Raw genomic sequence first — 18680 nt, forward strand, 5'->3', positions numbered from 1 at the left:
TACGAATTTATTATTGTGCGATGACAATAAAGCTGCCCGTGTGTTTTTAGTGCCTACATTTCATTTGGTTGATGAAATTATGGCCCGTTTGGCCATACATTTTGACAACATTTTTTAAATCTTTTTTGAAAACATTGTTTGTTCATAGATTAATGATTTATTTTTGAAATTATTTTTCAAGTTCCCAAAATCTAGTTTAGGGTAGATTTTGGGTGAAACTTGTTCTCCCACTCACAAAACTTCAACTTTTTTTCAAATAAAATGCATGTCCAAACACAATTTCAACTTCCAAAAATTATTTTTCAAAACTACTTCAAAAATTATTTTTTCAAGTTTCAACTAAATCTATGTCCAAACGCTAGCTATGTTTAAAAGCAAGCATTGCAGGTTCACTTATATAAAAATTAGATCCAAATATTTCTGTAATGTTTGTAATTTACCATTCAATGCTTTTATTTAATTTTTGTTTCTTAAACAAGTATGATCCAATTGATTGAACCTTGAAAACTCAAGAAAGCGATTAACAAATCTTAAAATTGAATACATTAGCTGTTGTTAATTAACTTGTATTTGAATTTTGATCCTCCCTCAGCCTATTAAAAGAAAAAGTTAAACGTATATTAAAAGTAAAATGCTTCACCCACCATTCAACATATACACCGACTCTTTCTTTCATATAAATCATTGTCAGTTAATCAAAATCAATTAATTTAGATTTTATCACTAATTATGAATTCATTTTGTTGTAAACATCGGATGAGGCTACAGAGAAACTTCCTGCTCGCCACAACACAGGATCTCTTCTCCTAGTTTCAAATAATACTACGATATACTGCAGAATTTCATGTTGAAGCAACCAATAGAAAACTTTTACCCTTGTAGGAAAATTCTTCTTTCTTTCTTCCATCTGAAGTTCTTAAATCTGAACTTTTCCATTGACCATTTTCGAGTTACAAAATAAACCTCTTTAACTTTGACTTGGACGATCTAGGGTTTTCTTTTTCCTTAGATCTCATTGCAAACACAGTTTGAATCTCTCAGTTATTAAATCCAAATCCCACTTCCTCATTTTCACTGATTCTAACGTAAGTTCTTCTTGCCTTTGCTACTTACATATACATATATACATGTCGTGTAGATGCATTTAATTTTTGATAGTAAATAGCATATTATAGTGATGGATAGTAATTATTCGGCTATTACCAAGGATTCTTTTGTTGAATTACAAGTTAAAGATGACAACTTTACCGAAAATGGACATTTAAAACCAAACTCCCCGGATGATTTTGAAGTTGATGACATTGATTTTGATAATTTACCACTTATATTTGGTGAAAATAAATCTGGGTCTGGTGTATATGGCGCTGTCTTTAATCTCACAACTACTATTATTGGTGCCGGGATTATGGCTTTGCCAGCTACTATGAAAGTATTGGGTTTAGTTCTTGGGGTAGTTTTAATATTCTTGATGGGTATTTTGTCTGAGATTAGTGTTGAATTGCTTGTCCGGTTCTCGGTTCAATGTAAGGCTTCTTCTTATGGGGAGGTTGTTCAAGCTGCATTGGGTAAAACAGCTAAGATCTTGTCCGAGATTTGCATCATTGTGAATAATGCTGGTGTTTTGGTTGTTTACTTGATTATAATTGGGGATGTTTTGTCCGGTTCAATTCGGCATATTGGGGTTTTTGATCAATGGTTAGGACATGGAGTGTGGGATCATAGGAAGTTAGTGATTTTGATCATATTGGTGGTTTTTCTTGCACCCCTTTGCGTGATGGACAAGATCGATTCATTGAGTACGTCTTCAGCTGCTTCTGTAGCTCTAGCGGTTGTCTTTGTTGTGGTTGCTTTCACTATAGCGTTTATTAAGCTTGTCGAGGGAAAAATTGACGCTCCTAGGATGACCCCAGATTTCGGGTCTAAGAAGGCAATCCTTGACCTGCTTGTGGTGATCCCTATAATGTCAAATGCATATGTTTGTCACTTTAACGTTCAGCCAATTTATAACGAGCTTGAAGGCCGCTCGCCTCAGAAGATGAACCGTGTGAGCCGAATTACTGCAGTTATTTGCGTGTTGGTGTATGCTTCTACGGCTATAGCTGGCTATTTACTTTTTGGAAAAGATACTGAATCTGATATACTCACCAATTTCGACAAGGACCTTGGAATTCGTTTCAGCACAGCATTGAACTACATTGTGCGTGTTGGCTATGTTTTCCATCTGATTCTTGTTTTCCCTGTTATTCATTTCTCGCTGAGGCAGACAGTGGACACTTTGTTGTTTGGAGGATTAGCACCACTCACGGAAAGTAGGAAGAGGTGTCTGGCTTTGACTACCGTTCTCTTGGCACTCTTATATTTTGGATCGACTATGATTCCTAACATCTGGACTGCTTTCAAATTTACAGGGGCCACAACTGCAGTCTCGTTAGGCTTTACGTTTCCATCTCTCATTGCTCTAAGGCTGAGCAAAGAAGGGAGCGGTTTGAGTGTGAGGGAAAAAATTGTGTCTTGGTTCATGTTGATATTGGCCATTATAGTTAGCATTGTTGGAGTGTGTGGCAATATTTATAGTATCAGTAGCCAGGGTGATTGAGGTTTCTTATTTTTCATACAGTGGAAAGACCTCTTGCATTATCGGTCCAAGTGAGGATAAGCTACTACTAGTCAAAACTGTCATTTTGTAGAAGGAAAGTCTTGAGATATACTTCCACTTAAAAAATCTTTTGAGCTTTACCAGCCCATGTAGAATAGCAAGAGATTGCCATAGCTGTTGAAGATTGCATATAATAGTGATCACGGATTCATGGAGAAGTGTTAGTTATTGAGAGTTACGAGGACTATGACAGCTGGTAAAGGCTAAATTCTTTTTATTCGTTTGTAATTGTTAAGGTGGCCCGCTACATATTCATAGACTTCTCTCCGTGCCATACAGGGTTTACTATACCATGTACAATAAAATGATCTTATGAATACAATAATTGAATGTCATTCTTATAACTGCCTGACCTATCTGAAATTTGCTTCATTTTATGCAATTTGTGGTAATATCGTTTCCATGATTATTATTCTATTTGATGGTCAAAATTGTTCTCAAGTTTGCTTGGAGAAAACATATTACTTCTTATGTTTTATAAATTCTACTAAACCTGTTTTAGGGATAAAGAATGCTGCATCTATGACTCTGAATTGTAAAAGCAGATTGGCTTAAGTTTGTAAAGTGGGCATTTGCTTGAATGGTAATCCTTAGCTACATCTTCTATTTATTCTGTTACCTTTTTCAAAAAAAGAAAAGAAAAAGGTTATGTCTTTTATTTCTCAAAAAAAGAAAAGAAGCCTTAGCTATGTCTTTTTAATCATGTTGCTTCTGATCTTATTTAATATCTAGTATAAACTGGAGATATGGAGACTCTTAGAAGTTGAAACAGTTGTCCCATGAATAATGTTGCTGTTTTTTCTCTTCAAATCTGAGTTGGTTTTCTACTGGTTCCCTGCATGTCATTTGTGAAAGTTTTAATTTGTTGAGCAATATATAAACTCAGGATTCAGTGTTCTACTAAACTTGTTTTTGGAGAATTAGAATGCTGCAATCTCTATACCTTACTGTCAAAGGATAGATTGGGCTATGTTAAACTTTAAGTGTGTCTTCCTTATTCACATTCTCTGAGATCTCATGTAATATCTAGTACTACTATAAATTAAAGATATGGAGGCTCAGGGAGGTTGAAATGGTTGTTTCATGAATGATGTTGTTTATTTGCTTCCATCCAATTGGGTTTCAACTTGTTGGCATTTGTGAAATAGATGGCTCATGTTGTAAACTCAGAATTCGCGGGAGAGTAATTTCTCTAGTTTACAGATTAACGAAAGAGGTCAGTTCTAATTTGTTGCTTGAACTTCTTTAAAAGTACCCTTCAAAATTTTCCATAGCTTTCTTTCACGTAACATCATGTATATGAATGCACTACATCAGTATTGTTCCTAAACTTCCTGCACATCTTAAGGCTTGCCCCATAAGTTGTTTCTGAAGAAGAAATATAAACAATGTTAGGTGCCCCTCCAACATCATCCATGTAGTTGTATCCTATAAAATGCTGTAATTTTGTGCCATAAAAATATCTTTGCATATTGTAGACATTTTTTAAGTGGTGGGTTTGGGTACATAGATTAATTGGCCTACCGTTGTTTAACAGGTTTAATTAGAGGTTAGATTGGATGTTGAATAGGCGAAGTAGCTAGACATTTGCATTGTTTACTACTGGGAATTGGTAAGATCTTTTTAAGCTAGTGAAATTGTATTTTCACCAGAAATTTGGGAGCTTATTCAACTTATAACCTCTGTGCCTCTGGAGGCAGAATAAGCTGCTAAACAATAATGTTCCTTTCGGAAATTGACCAAGAATTTTGTAATGAATAGCGACGGAGTAGACTTGAATGTCAACAAATAATGTATGTTATAGTATGAGGGATAAATTTGTTGAGTCTGAATAATCTGACCAAGCAGTCCATGTAGTTACTTCTTTAAACCACAAGAGATACTAATCAAGCTCTGAGGTTAGCTCATAGTTTGTATGCTCTGAAATAGAGTTCCTTTTTCTGGTTTAATCATTTACTATCCGAAATTTACTGGCTCAATTAATCCGAATTCACAACGGACAAGCTCAATAAAGAAGTAAAGCTCCCTACCGAATGCTTCTCCATTCTCCATTTCCTACTCTGAAATAGATAAATGAAATGGATATACGTCTTCTTCTGGGTTTGTACTTTGTTAGTTGGACTGCATTTTGATAATTGTTTACGCGTAAAACGGTACAGCTGAATTTATACGTGGTTTATAAACAAGTGAATTAACTTGATCCTAAAATAATAGATGCATTAGACAAAATTGTAATACTTAGCCTTGAGATGGAGATAAAATAGCAGAAATAACAATTTCGGGAGCAGGGCTTCCGGAGACAATAGCAATGAGCTTTGAATAGAGTGTACGTAGGTTTTCCAGAAAATTCCTCTCATTTACAATGATAATAGAACTCACTATTTATATATGCACCTAGGGAATAAGGCCCTAGGATCAAGCCCCTCTTTAATATCAATTATGAGGGTCATTGAAGAATGTGTAACGGGCAGTGTTATTAATGTTGTAGAATATTCCTCATTTAAAGGCCATCGGGTGACAGACATTTATTTCATCTTTATGAGTATCATTCTCTCTGGTAATAGACAGGATCGTTGCCTTCGAATTCAACTATCTTCTGTCTTTCGCTCCACGTGTCACATCCTCGTGCGATCATTTAATATAAACATATTTTACCTTATACATATAGTCCCACTCCTTTCTGGTGGCGTAACTTTGTGTTACCGGAAAGTTGGTAGAATCACCTTTTTTGGCGGAAATTTTACTGATCCCCTCTGAAAAGTTTCTGACAGTTGATTAGATGTATGTCTCTCCATATTTAATGCTCCGAACACGCGTCGTCCCACGATTTAGCATCACTTTTGCTGGTTATCGAGAAAATTATGTCCACGATTTTAGCCGCCTATATCTTTACTTATACGCATCAACCTCCTTCATTTACACTTCATAATACTCTAAATTTTCTCAAACTTTCTTTACTCAACTCTTACTTCGTTTTTAACCTTCTTCTTTGAGAGAAAACCTTTTTTTTTGTTGATAAAACTAACATTTTATTTCATCAAAAAGCTGTCATTACATATCCAGATTAATGCTGACCATTAATCTCCTATTAACTATTTACATACATAACACTGATCTACACTACTTCATACTGACTATATCTCGCCTAAGGAAAATTGTTTAAGCTCTCCAATTCCTTTTGCCATTTGGTCCTCTTTCTCCCTTGTATGTGTATATGCATAGCAATTTCCTTGCATACTTCATCCATGTTATATCTGCCTTTATTGAATCTAATCGAGTTCCTTTCGCGCCAAATGCAATAAACTACCATCGTGAAAGTTTCTGTAGTCATTTCTGCTTTACAGTTCTTCCTACTTGCCAATCTGCTCATCCAATTCAGCTCATCTTGCCAGCTTCCTATCTATCTTGTGATGCCAAGCCATTTCAATACTCTGTCCCATAGTTTGTGAGTGTTTGGACAACCAAAGTATAGATGCTCAAAAGCTTTCATGTTGGTTGCACAGAACACACATTCTAATGGAGCTTGAATTCCAAATTTCATGAGTCTATCCACTGTTGCTAGCCTTTGATGAATAGCTAGCCATAGGTGAAATTTGAGTCTAGGATAAATATGTGTATGTAAATGAATGCTTTTCCACATAACTTTTGGAAATTGAGGTTGCATTTGAACATAAGCTCTATGGATTTGGAACTTGCCTTGCTTTACTAAGGTCTCCAGTGTAGATATAAGGCTATTCTGTCCCAGCCTCATCTGTTTCACATCTTCTCTTGCCTCAATGATCTTCCTGATCACCCATGTTGCTGCTTTGGGTGTGTCCATTTCTGCAATGTCTCTGTTCTTTATATAATAATTGTGAGCCCATTTGATCCACAATGTATCTTTCTTCATAGCCAATGCCCAAAGATATTTCAGTAGTACTGCTTTATTCCATATCTTCATGTTTATAACATTCAAACCTCATATAGCTTTAGGCTGACATAACTTATCCCATGCAATCAAAACTTTTCTTGAGCATTCTGTTGAGCCAGTCCACATGAAGGTCCTACATATGGTTTCTATCATCTTCATGGTCTTTTTTGGCAACAAAAAAATTTGAGCCCAATATGTTTGTATTCCAAACAGCACAGATTTGATGAGTTGAATTCTCCCAGAATATGAAAGCAACCTGGCTGACCAACATCTTACTCTTTCAATTATCTTTTCTACTAGTGGTAGATACTGGTGAATATTCAGCTTTCTTGTCGACAATGGAACCCCCAGGTACCTTAATGGTAAAGAGCCCTCTGTATATCTAGTAAGCTCCATCAATTGCTCCTTTATGTGTTGTGCTATACCAGTAATATATATAGAACTCTTTTCCGCATTTGCTTGCGGCCCTGATGCAGCTGAGAATCTATTAAAAGCTTCCTGTAATTTAGTAACAGAATTTATATCACCCCTGCAAAACATTAACAAATCGTCATCAAAACATATATGTGTTGCTCCCAGCTTCTTGCATTTGGGATGGTATTTGAACTCCTTTTGTATGGCCAGTTGGTTCATCTCCCTTTGTAAATATTCCATAGAAATCACAAAGAGATAAGGAGACATTGGATCTCCTTGCCTTATTCCTCTCTTAGCTGGGAAAGGTTTGGTCAGTCCCCCTTTTAGAACCAAAGAGTAGGATAATGTTGTCACATATTCCATTATCCATAGGATAAATTTCTGAGGGAAGCCAAGATCAGTAAGCATGTACCTAATAAATTGCCAATCCAGTGAATCATAAGCTTTCCTTAAGTCTACCTTGAGAGCACATCTTGGTGACAAGCCTTTCCTATTATAGCCATTGAAAAGTTCATGACTGAATAGAATATTATCAACAATACTCCTCCCTTCTATAAAAGCAGACTGTGCTTTCCCAATTATAAGCTCAATCACCTTTTTTATTCTTTTAGTCAGTATCTTAGCAATGATTTTGTATACAGTGGTGTAGCAAGCAATAGGCCTATAGTCTTTCACTGTTGTAGGAGCTGGAACTTTAGGGATCAAAGTTATGGTTGTACAGTTCTATGTCTGCTTCATCTTGCCTGTTTGGAAAAAGAATAGCACAACGTCATATATATCTTGTCTCACTTCCTACCAATGTTTTGTGAAGAATTCTATTGGGAATCCATCCACTCTAGGGGCTTTATCATTTGGCATGTCCTTCACTGCTTCATCTATTTCTGCATATGTGATATCCTGAATTAGGTCCTGTTGTTGTTGCATTGTCACGACCCAAATCCCGGTCGTGATGGCGCCCAGCACACTACTAGGCAAGCCCGACCATTATTCAACACTTAACCCAATTTATCAAAAATAGCGGAAAGAAATATCAATTAAGCAAGATTAAAGTACTGAAGAATTTAACAAAATACACAATATAATCTCACTAGGACCCGGTGTCACGAATCTGAGCCTCTAGAATACAGAATATCATCCTAATACATGGTATATCCAAAGTCTGATAATGCGGAAATAAAGAGATAGGATAGGAGGGAGAAGATCAATGGTTGCGAACGCTGGGCAGCTACCTCGATACTCCCAGAAGCTGGATCTGCTGATCAAAGGGATCTACTAAGCCTGAGACTGCCTTGGATCTGCACACAAGGTGCAGGGAGTAAAGTGAGTACTCCGACCCAGTAAGTAATAAAAGTAACTACAGTCCGAAGATAAGAAAATCTAGTAAATACACAAAGTAAGCTAAAATCCAAATATACAGCAACATATGGAACTGAGCAGCTAAACAACAGTATAAATAGAAATACATGAATGCAATGAAATGCATATGATGGTACATTCCAGTACCCACTGCGGCGTGCAGCCCGAGCCATCCATATTTATTTATCGTCGACGACGCTCACTGGGGGTGTGTACAGACTCCGGAGGGGCTCCTACAGCCCAAGCGCAATATCTTGGTCAGTCATTGTTACCTGACCGGTCAGCCATTGTTACCTGACCAATTTATATCATACAGTGCCATTGTTACCACTGTTCAAGTATATCATCCAGTGTCATTGTTACCACTATTTCAAGTATATCACACAGTGTCATTGTTACCATTGTTTCAAGTATATCACACAGTGTCATTGTTACCACTGTTTCAAGTCACTTTATAATCAGTCCAGAAAATAATATAATAAGCCCCTTGGGCATTTACAAAACAGAAGTTCCCAGCCCGGAATACATTTAAAAATATCATTTAAGTTTTCAACACTTAGAATTATGGCTGAGTTTGCAAAACAGCATTTAAAACCTTGGACTGAAATTAAATGATATGCAAATCATGCTAAGCAGTAATATCAATCCTCGAAGGATTTTACAAATCGGCACAAGGCCCCAAACATGGCATCAAGCCCCCAGTAATATCAATGAAGTATGTGTATCAATCACCAGTATAGTATAAACATCACACGGGATGGACCAAGTCACAATCCCCAATAGTATCCGACCCCGCACTCGCCATGGAGTGCGTGTCACGCCTCAATATAGCGTTACGATATGAAAGTCCGGGGTTTCAAACCCTCAGAATAGCATTTACATCTATTACTCACCTCAAGACGGCCAAAAGTCTACTCTGCGATGCCCTTTCCTTTCGAATCGACCTCCTCACGCGTCGAATCTTGCCAAAACCACAAGGAATATATTACAATAGTCTAAGAGAATATAACTCAATCGAAAAGACTCGAAAAATATCGAAAATCACGAAATTTGCAAAACCTGAGCCCCGGGCCCACTTCTCGAAAAATTACAAAAATTACATCACCGGATTCCTCGTCTCGCCACGAGTCCGTACATATAAAATTTACCAAAATCGGAGTTCAAATGACCCCTCAAATCTTCATTTTAGAATTTCAATCTCAAACCCTAATTTATTATAATTTGGCTATATTTTCATGGATTTCAAGGATGATTCTTCAATAAAATCATGTATTTAACTCATAAAACTTACCTCCAATCGATCTCAGTTGAAACTCTCTTCAATCCCCGTCCAAAAGCTCTCAAAATGACTGAAAATGGTGGAAAAATGACCCAAAATCGGATATAAACTCACTGCCCAAATTTTTCGCAATTACTGTTCACCCGTGCGGTACTGTTCACGCGCTGGTTACTGTTCACTGCTGCTAAAAAAATGCACCAGCAGCCAATTTAAATTACAGCACAGCCATTTTTCACTAAAATGGCTCTAACTCCATCATACGAACTCGGAATTAGACAATTTTTGTTCCTATGAGTCACAAATAATAATACGAACACAACCCTTTAATCGAAACTCAATTCGGAGCTCATTTTCCCAGTGCGATATCCATTTTTCTCGTTAAACAATTACTCATGTTTCGCGTCAAAAACCTGATCGCGACTTGATGAAATTAGACCAAAATTTTCAGATCAGTCCTATAATTCATTATCGAAATTTCGGAAGTCTCGGAATCAAATTTGGATCTCTAGAACTAAAAATGAACCTTTAGATCATTACATTTATGCTCAAAACGACAAAAATCTTCCAAAAACTCTTTCAAAATTTGTCCAAGCCTCATGGGATCCCAACAAAGTATACTAACAAGTCCCATAATATGACACAAACTTAGTTGTTCCTTCGAATCACCAAAAACAACGCAAAAATACTAAATTCACCACGGATTCAAGCCTATAAACTTTGAAACTTCAAATTTTCACATCCGATGTCGAACACGTCAAAACTAGTCCGAATGATCTCAAATTTTGCAGACAAGTCCAAACTGACATAACGGCTACAACAACTCTCGGAATTCCATTCCGAGCCTCGGATCAAAATCTTACCTATCAACCGAAATTCGCCAAAATACTAACTTTGTCGATTCAAGTTTAATTCTACACCGGTCACCACAAAAATATTCCGGACACACTCCTAAGTCCCAAATCACCTAACAAAGCTATCCGAACTATAAAATTCGCATTTCGAGTGCTCTAACACATAAGTCAATATCTGGTTGACTTTTCCAACTTAAGCTTCCTTAAAAGAGACTAAGTGTCTCAAACCTTACCAAAATCATTCAGGAATGACTTCAAATTTTGCACACAAGTCACATTCGACATTACGGACTTTTCCCAACTTTCGGAATCGCATTCCGACCCCGATATCAAAATTTCCACTTCCGGCCGAATTTTCTCAAAAACCTTCAAATTTCTATATTTAGCCAAATGACTCCAAAATGACCTACGGACCTCCGAATTCACTTCCGATTGCGCTCTCAAATCCAGAATCACCATACGGAGTTACTCCCAGTCTCGGAATTCCAAACGAACATCAATAACACTGAAATGCATTTTAAGCCAAACTGATGCAATTTCTTCTAAAATGCTATCTTCCACAATAGGCGCCAAAACACTCTCGGGTTATCCAAAACCCGATCCGGGCATACGCCCAAGTACGAAATCATCATACGAACCTGCTGGAACCTTCGAATCCCAATTCCGAGGTCTTTTACTCAAAATTCCAATCCTAGTTCATTTCTTCAATTTTAAGCTTTCAAAATGAGAATTTCCATTTAGATTTGACTCCAAACTTCCTGAATTTTAATTCTGGCCATACACTCAGGTCAATATACCTGAGATGAAGCTGCTCATGGCCTCAAACTGCTAAATGACGCACTGGAGCTCAAAACGACCGATCGGGTCGTTACATGCATTGAGAGGCACTCTCCTTCTTTGATGAATTTGATATTAGGACATGGCTTTAGACCTGTGGCTTTTCCCATAAAAAGCAAGTGAATTCTTTTTATACAACTTTAGGGTCAGTGATCTTAACTCCCAATTCATTATATACAGAGGTAATTGTGTTCTTGCTTGCTCTGATCTTCAGCTGTGCATAGAAGTACTTGGAGTTTGAATCCCCATGATCAATCTAATTAACTCTAGCCTTCTGTCTTAGTATTTTCTCCTCTATGATGCTCTATTTCCCTAGATCCTGTAGTGTTTGCTTTTCCTGATCTATACATACTTGGTTGAAAGGATCAAGTATCAAATTGGCCTGTGTACACTCCAGTTTCTGTCTAATCTGGATCAATCTTTGTTCATAACTTGCCATCTCCTTGTTCAACCCTCTAGTCTCACCTTTCAGCTTTTGTAACTTCAACCAGATACCAAACATAGGATCATTTCCCATCTCCTGCTTCCAAATTCTTTCTACAGTAGGCTTAAACTCCTTGTGCTCCATTGTTACCATGTACAGCTTGAATGGCTTGGGATATATAGTATTCCTTCTCCATATTTGAACCAAGATTGGTGAGTGATCTGACACTCCAGGTTCTAAGCAATCAGCTTCCACATGCCCATAATCTTTAGTCCATTCAAAATTGCCAAAAGCCCAACCAATCTTACTATATACTCTATCATTTGCACTCTGCTTATTACACCAAGTAAAGAAACATCCCTTAGTCCTCAATGGGGTCAGTTGCATATTATCTATACAATCTTTGAACTCCTGAACCTCATTCATAGTGACTGGTTGTCCTAATCTATCATCTGTGGTTAGGACATTGTTGAAATCACCACTTATGAGCCAGGGGATTTGAGTCTGCCCCCTAGCTGTTGCAGACCATTCCATAGACTAGCCCTTTCTTGCAATTTGTTTCTAGCATACACTACAATCAACATAATTTTGTATCTAGTTACTGGTTCCATCACTAGACAATGAATGAATTGCTCATGGACTTGAATTATGTTTACTGTCAAATGTGTACTCCATAACAGCCATATTCTCCCATTCTCAGCCTTAGTATAGTTATAATAGTAACCCCAATCCTTAGCTACCTTATACAAGATATTTTTTGTCTTTTTTTCTTTTACTCTGGTTTCTAGACATTCTAGGATATCTATCTTATTCTTTTGTAGAAAGATTCTCAGTTCCTTCTGCTTATGGGGCTTGTTCAGCCCTCTTATGTTCCAAGTGCCGATAATCATGGTGGTTTTTGTATAGGATCAGAGTTATTCACCCCTCCTTGTACACCACATTCTTCCAATATTGAAAATCTATTGGAAGTGCTAGCCTCATCATTTATCACCTGCTGAACACCTGCAGTATTTTGTCTTTCACTGTTTTCCTTCTTTGTATTATCAAGCGCCTATGGTCTGGTTTATCTACTGAGGTCTGATTGTCTTTGTCAAGTGGGGGTTGTACTTCATTCTCCTCTCCAATCCCCTCCTCTTGTTCCTTCTGTTCTTTTGGCTTCCATTCTTGAATAACTTTTCTCCCTCTGCCTCTATTCCTTCTTTTGGGGGCCTTGAATTCAGCATCTTCATTCTGTTTAGTTGAATTCCAGCATTCAAAGCTATCATGACCAAAATGTAAACATTCATTACAGAATTTTGGCCTCCATTCATACACTATTTCCTGTTGTCTAGTACTTGTGGGAGTTTCAATCTCAATAGTCGCCACTAGTGGCTTTGTGATATCAACTTTCACAAGTACTCTGGCATAGGAAATTTTGTTCAAATCTGCTGTAAATTTATCAGTGTACAATGGTAAACCTACAGCACTAGCTATCTTGCTTAATGCATCAGCAGTCCAATACCTAGCTGATAGGCTAGGTAAGTGAATCCACAAGGGGATAGTAGTGATACACTTAGGATCAGAGTGAAAATCTTTCTCCCAGTTCTGCAAAATAAATGGCTTGTTATGATATGAGTAAGGCCCAACTTGCATGATTGCGTCTCTTTCCTCCACTGTTGTGAATCGAAACACATAATATCCTTCTTGGTGATACAGGATCTGAGGTCTATTGACAAAATCCCAGACTGATTCAACATAGCTCTCTATAGATTTCTCATACGGAGTATCCCCAAGTACATACCCAATTAGAGCAGTCGCCCAATGTTCCTTTAGCTCGCTTACATCTTCTTCCTCTATTTGAATGACAATCTTACCGTCTCTATGACTTGGTGGAATATACTCTAGCCTCATCCCTATCTGTGAGTTTCGGTTATGTTGTCTTAGCTCCTTTGCATGCATGACCTTCCATATCTCTGTTTTGGCTGTGAGATCTGGATCTGGAGATGGTTTTGAAGATCCACCTTCAGAAAATTGCAATTGTTTTGGACTGGTTGGCAATTGATCTTTGGATTTCTGAGCTTCCTTCGCAGTAATAGCAATTTTACTGTTCCATTGAGTACCGTTCCCCTCTTCATCCTCACTTAGCTCTTTTTCCTCTTGAATTGGTTAGAAATTAGGTGGTAGAAAACTTCCAAATGTTAACGGAGTGAAATTTTGCATTGTTAAGGTCACCGGAGTTATAGCAGCAGTCACCGGCGTTGCTTGTTTGCATCTCCTTGCCATCGATAGTGCACGTTAGCCTCCCTTGGCTTATCGTGCGTCGAGAGCATTCCCTACAAAGACATATAACTTTCAAAATATAGTAAATTTTGAAAACCTTCCTTTTGGTAAAAAATGGCCTCTTTTTCCAGAAACCTAGTTCTTCAAGGAACAAAGATAAAGCTGATGATTTTGCTCCTCCTACGGTGATCACCATCAACGCAAAGAGTCTAGTCACTACCAAAACTTTTGTAGAGAAATATCCTTGTGCTCATCCACGCAACCCTTCTTCCATCTATCCTTCCAGTATCTCGCTGTGAAGGAAGAGTGTCACTGTCAAGATTTGGATATCCCGACATGGCAAAGCAGATAACTTTGCCCAAGAAGGATTTTACGTATTTTTACACGTATCCCTTCACTTTGGGAATGTTCTCTTTGAGTGGAGAGCTCTGCCTCCACTACCAAGTGTGCGTGGCACAAGTAATTCCTTCTTTATGGAGGATAATCACTTGTCTTCGGCGCCTGTGCTAGGAGACGAGAGAAGAACTAACCCTAGTTCGAGTGATGAACCTCTATTCCCCCAAGATCTTCCGCGGGGGAATGATAAATTTCAGCAAGTATGGCCACCATGCTCTGCTATCCAGCATGGATGATGATAACAACTGTGGGTGGATGGAACGGTTTATTTCAATCGACACCAGTGACATCATCCCAGCCATGGCTCCAGCCTTTCTAGAATTATGGAACTGCACTCGTAAGTCTCTACCATTTGTTTCTTCTTCTATTAAAGATCTTTCCATATCATTATTGACTTTCTTATTTTACTTATTTTAGCGACTCGGTAGGTTCCACATAGGGTTGAAGGCTTGGACCAATGGGTCCAAAATATTTTGGACGTTACTACTCTCGAAATCCGCACGTGGAAAGCATTGTTCCTTAAATACGGGTAGAAGCCCAAAAATAATGGTAAGTCGAACTCATTTTGTTTTTTTACCTATTTATATAAGGAAGTTGTTTGACCATTCTCTCATGTTAAATTCAGGTCAACCCTAAGACTCAATTGTCGTCCCCAATGAGGACATTTTGGCTAATCATGTTGATATGGCGAGGCTGCTGCATGAGGCTTTTACACAGACAAGTGTCTTCGGGTCGTAGTCCCCCGCTAGAGAACAAACAACCAAAGAGAAGATGTTTATCCGCGGCGGGGCAAAAGAATAAGAGGGCAATGAATGTCGCTCCCGAGTCGTCTCCGGAAGTTATGGTAATGAGCCCCCAACCCGGGCTGGCCATATACACTGTGATGATTGACGATGATGGGTAAGCCAGCGAGGAGGAGCCTTCTCTAAATAGAAAATGATGACTTTCCTTGGCTCAACAGATTGCTCAATCTATTGAGTTAGTTACACCAACCGAGGATGATGCCTCGGCGCTCTGGGGAGTTTGAGATGGTGGAAAATTCCAACTCACGCTTTCGGATCTTAGTTGCTACGCCCGGTAGCATGAGGATGAGTACCGGGTCTGTACCGTCTTTGATTGACGAGCAACCAACAGCCAGCACTGCGCTTGCCGTAATCACTTCACATCCTTCAACACCATCAACTTCATCTCCTTCTTCACCAACTCTTCCTTTACCACTAGCAATTGCTACATCACCTCCACTAGCCGCAATTATCCGAGAAGAGGATGTTCCTCTCCCCCAGTCCCAGTTCATGGGATCTTGGGGAAAAATTATGCCACCCTCTCAGAAGATCCGCAAAGGAGGAGGATCATTACTCTCTCGGTCTCTACCGGATGCAATCTGATGTCCCAGTCGATGGAACTTGCTAACTATCTGAAGCCTTTGGCTTCAAAAAAAGATAGGGAAAAGATACAAGCTCTCTTGCGAAAGTGTTTGTTGAACAATGTTATGCACAACGCAGCAACGGTATATTTTTCGTTTCCTTCGTTATCTCTTCTATCTTTGATATAGTAGTATTTTGAGTTTGTACTTTTCGTTTAGCATGCCAATTTCTTGCTTTCGAGGGCCTCTAAAGGTTGATTCGAGATAAGGAAGAACTTACCTCCGATCGGGATTAACTTTTGGCCGAGCGGGACCAAACTACTGCTCACCCCTCAGAATTGGAAGCTAAAGTTGCCGAGGCTGTTGTGTTGGAGGATCGATTGTAGCAAAGCGAGCAAGAAGTACAGACCCTTAGCCGAGATATCGCCCTATTGAGGGTTCAATTTGAAGAGGCTAGGGCCAAGTGGGCTGAAGTCCATAGAGTCATTCTTACTGCATCCAATTGCGAGGTCGCCACCACTAAAAGAATAAATAATTTGGAGGCGGCCTTTAGTTCCAAAATTGAAGAGCTTGCTGCTGCTAGGGTGAAGTATGTCCAATTGGAGGAGAAGTATAAGAAGATCGTTGAGCATAATAGACTTTTCAGTTCTACTGTCTGTGATTTCTATGTCAGCCTCCGGTGTGTTAGATCCACACGGGAAAATTTGTCTGCCGAGGTTGACCAACTTAAAGAATAACTCAAGCGCCGAAGGGCTTCGCTTGTTGTTGAAAAATATATACTATGTACAGCATGAGGAGAAAAATCTTGGAAGAGGCTAAACGGGTGTCATTGACTTTGATGCCAAAATCATTAAAGCCCATGAGCTGGAGTCAACTGCTAAAAAGGGTCTTCAGGTCAGGACTGATGCTACCGATTCTTTTGGTTTCAGTTCCGATTCCGAATTCTTAGGAACTGAAGATGAACATGAAGGCAATGATGTTGAAGGTCAAAATGATGAAGGCCAAGACATTGATGAAGGCCAAGACATTGAACCGGCGGTGGATCTACCCACTTCTCCTAGGGGCGTGGATGCTTCTCTTCTTCCGGGTTCTAGAGATGCAGCAGCTTAGTTTTTTATTTATTTTTTCCAACTTTTGTACTTGTGCCGTTTGGCACATTCATTGTAAATAAAACACTTTTTGCCTCAAGTATTGTATGAGTTTTCCTTTTTGCGTACTTTCGTTTAAATATTTATGCAAGTTTGATCTTTGCATCCTTTTTCGTTTAAGTGTTTTGCGCAAGTTTTACTGTTTGCATCTGATCATGCAAGGCTTTGGGTGTATTTTCCCCCGCAAGTGTTTAGATTTCGTGTGTAGGTTCTTCTGAAATCAACCCTTTATCGTGAGGGTTTTCATAAGAGAGGGACCTTTTATGTTTACAGTGCTCTTGAAGAGGATGTCTCTTGTTCATTACGGCACTAGCATTTGAAGTACTTGTTTAACTTTCAAATGATAGAATCAATTCATCGTTCAGACAAGAAACAAGATAGAAATAAAAGGACTTTACTTATTTCTTCCATTTTCAAAAGTACATAAGCATTCGTTATGCTAAAAAGAAATTTTCATTTCTTGTGGCTAACTTGTACAACTTGTTTTTACGAGGTTGGCCGCGTAGTCCCCAATCCCAATAATATAATTATGCTTTCGGTTTTCGTATTCCAGTCAAAGCGGTAGTCGTTGATTCCATATCCTCGTATCATTCCCCGCACTGTTGTTCGAATGCGAAGAATGCGAATTTGAACACTGGAAGTTTTACACCTTCGAGGATTCCACTATTGAATTGCTAGATAACCTTTAGTTTAGTAACAAACTTCACTTCCCTGTAGGAATTTATGCTATCAAGCCAAAGACTATCTAACAATCCCTAGTGACTTGCACATGTGAACGGTCGGATAATCTTTGTTCGATAGCAAACTTAACTTTCTGGCAGGAACTTTGCTATCGAGCAAAAGACTATCTCTCAAAACTGGAAGCTAAAGTTGCTAAGGCTGTTGTGTTGGAGGATAGATTGCCGCAACGCGAGCAAGAAGTAAAGACCCTTAGTCGAGAGATCGTCCTGTTGAGGGATCAATTTGAAAGGGCTAGGGCCAAGTGGGATGAAGTCCATAGTGCCGTTCTTACTGCATCTGATTGCAAGGTCGCCTCCACTGAAAGAATAAATAATTTGGAGGCGGCCTTTAATTCCAAAACTGAAGAACTTGCTGCTGCTAGAGTGAAGTATGTTCATTTGGCGGAGAAGTATAAGATGATCATTGAGCATAATAGACTTTTCAGTTCTACTGTCCGTGATCTCTATGTCAGCCTCCGGTATGTTAGATCCGCGCAGGAAAATCTGTATGCCGAGGTTGACCAACTTAAATAAGAACTCAAGCGTCAAACGGCTTCGCTCGTTGTTGAAAAATTATATGCTAGGTACAGCATGAGGAGAAAAATATTGGACGAGGCTAAACGGGTGTCATTGACTTTGATGCCGAAATCACTAAAGCCCGTGAGCTGGAGTCAACTACTAAAAAGGGTCTCCCGGTCAGGCCTGATGCTACCGATTTTTTGGTTTTGATTCTGATTCCGAATTCTTAGGAACTGAAGAGGAACATGAAGGCAATGATGTTGAAGGCCAAAATGATGAAGTCCAAGACATCGAACCGGCGGCGGATCTACCCACTTCTCCTAGGGGCGCGGATGTTTCTCTTCCTACGGGTTCCAGAGATGCAGCAACTTAGTTTTTGATTTATTTTTTCCAACTTTTGTACTTGTTCCGTTTGGCACATTCACTGAAATAAAAACACTTTTTGCCTCAAGTATTGTATGAGTTTTCCTTTTTGCGTACTTTCGTTTAAATATTTATGCAAGTTTGATCTTTGCATCCTTTTTCATTTAAGTGTTTTGCGCAAGTTTT

General features: G+C 38.7%; 3 protein-coding genes across 3 annotated transcripts; 2 read left to right on the forward strand and 1 right to left on the reverse strand.

Moving 5' to 3' along the window:
* Positions 1–836: 836 nt before the first annotated feature.
* Positions 837–3059, forward strand: LOC104226129 (amino acid transporter AVT6E). The gene has a single exon (XM_009778018.2). The coding sequence runs from the start codon at positions 1178–1180 to the stop codon at positions 2594–2596; it is 1419 nt and encodes a 472-aa protein (XP_009776320.1). The 5' UTR covers positions 837–1177; the 3' UTR covers positions 2597–3059.
* Positions 3060–6056: 2997 nt separating this feature from the next.
* On the reverse strand, positions 6057–6596 carry LOC138888642 (uncharacterized). The gene has a single exon (XM_070170543.1). The coding sequence runs from the start codon at positions 6594–6596 to the stop codon at positions 6057–6059; it is 540 nt and encodes a 179-aa protein (XP_070026644.1).
* A 9182-nt stretch (positions 6597–15778) lies between these two features.
* On the forward strand, positions 15779–18146 carry LOC138888643 (uncharacterized). The gene is made up of 4 exons (XM_070170544.1): positions 15779–15889; positions 16132–16424; positions 16675–16783; positions 17715–18146. The coding sequence occupies exons 1-4, from the start codon at positions 15779–15781 to the stop codon at positions 18144–18146; spliced, it is 945 nt and encodes a 314-aa protein (XP_070026645.1).
* The last annotated feature ends 534 nt before the right edge of the window (positions 18147–18680 follow it).

Source organism: Nicotiana sylvestris, chromosome 3 (genome assembly GCF_000393655.2).
Source record: "Nicotiana sylvestris chromosome 3, ASM39365v2, whole genome shotgun sequence".
Lineage (NCBI taxonomy): Eukaryota > Viridiplantae > Streptophyta > Magnoliopsida > Solanales > Solanaceae > Nicotiana > Nicotiana sylvestris.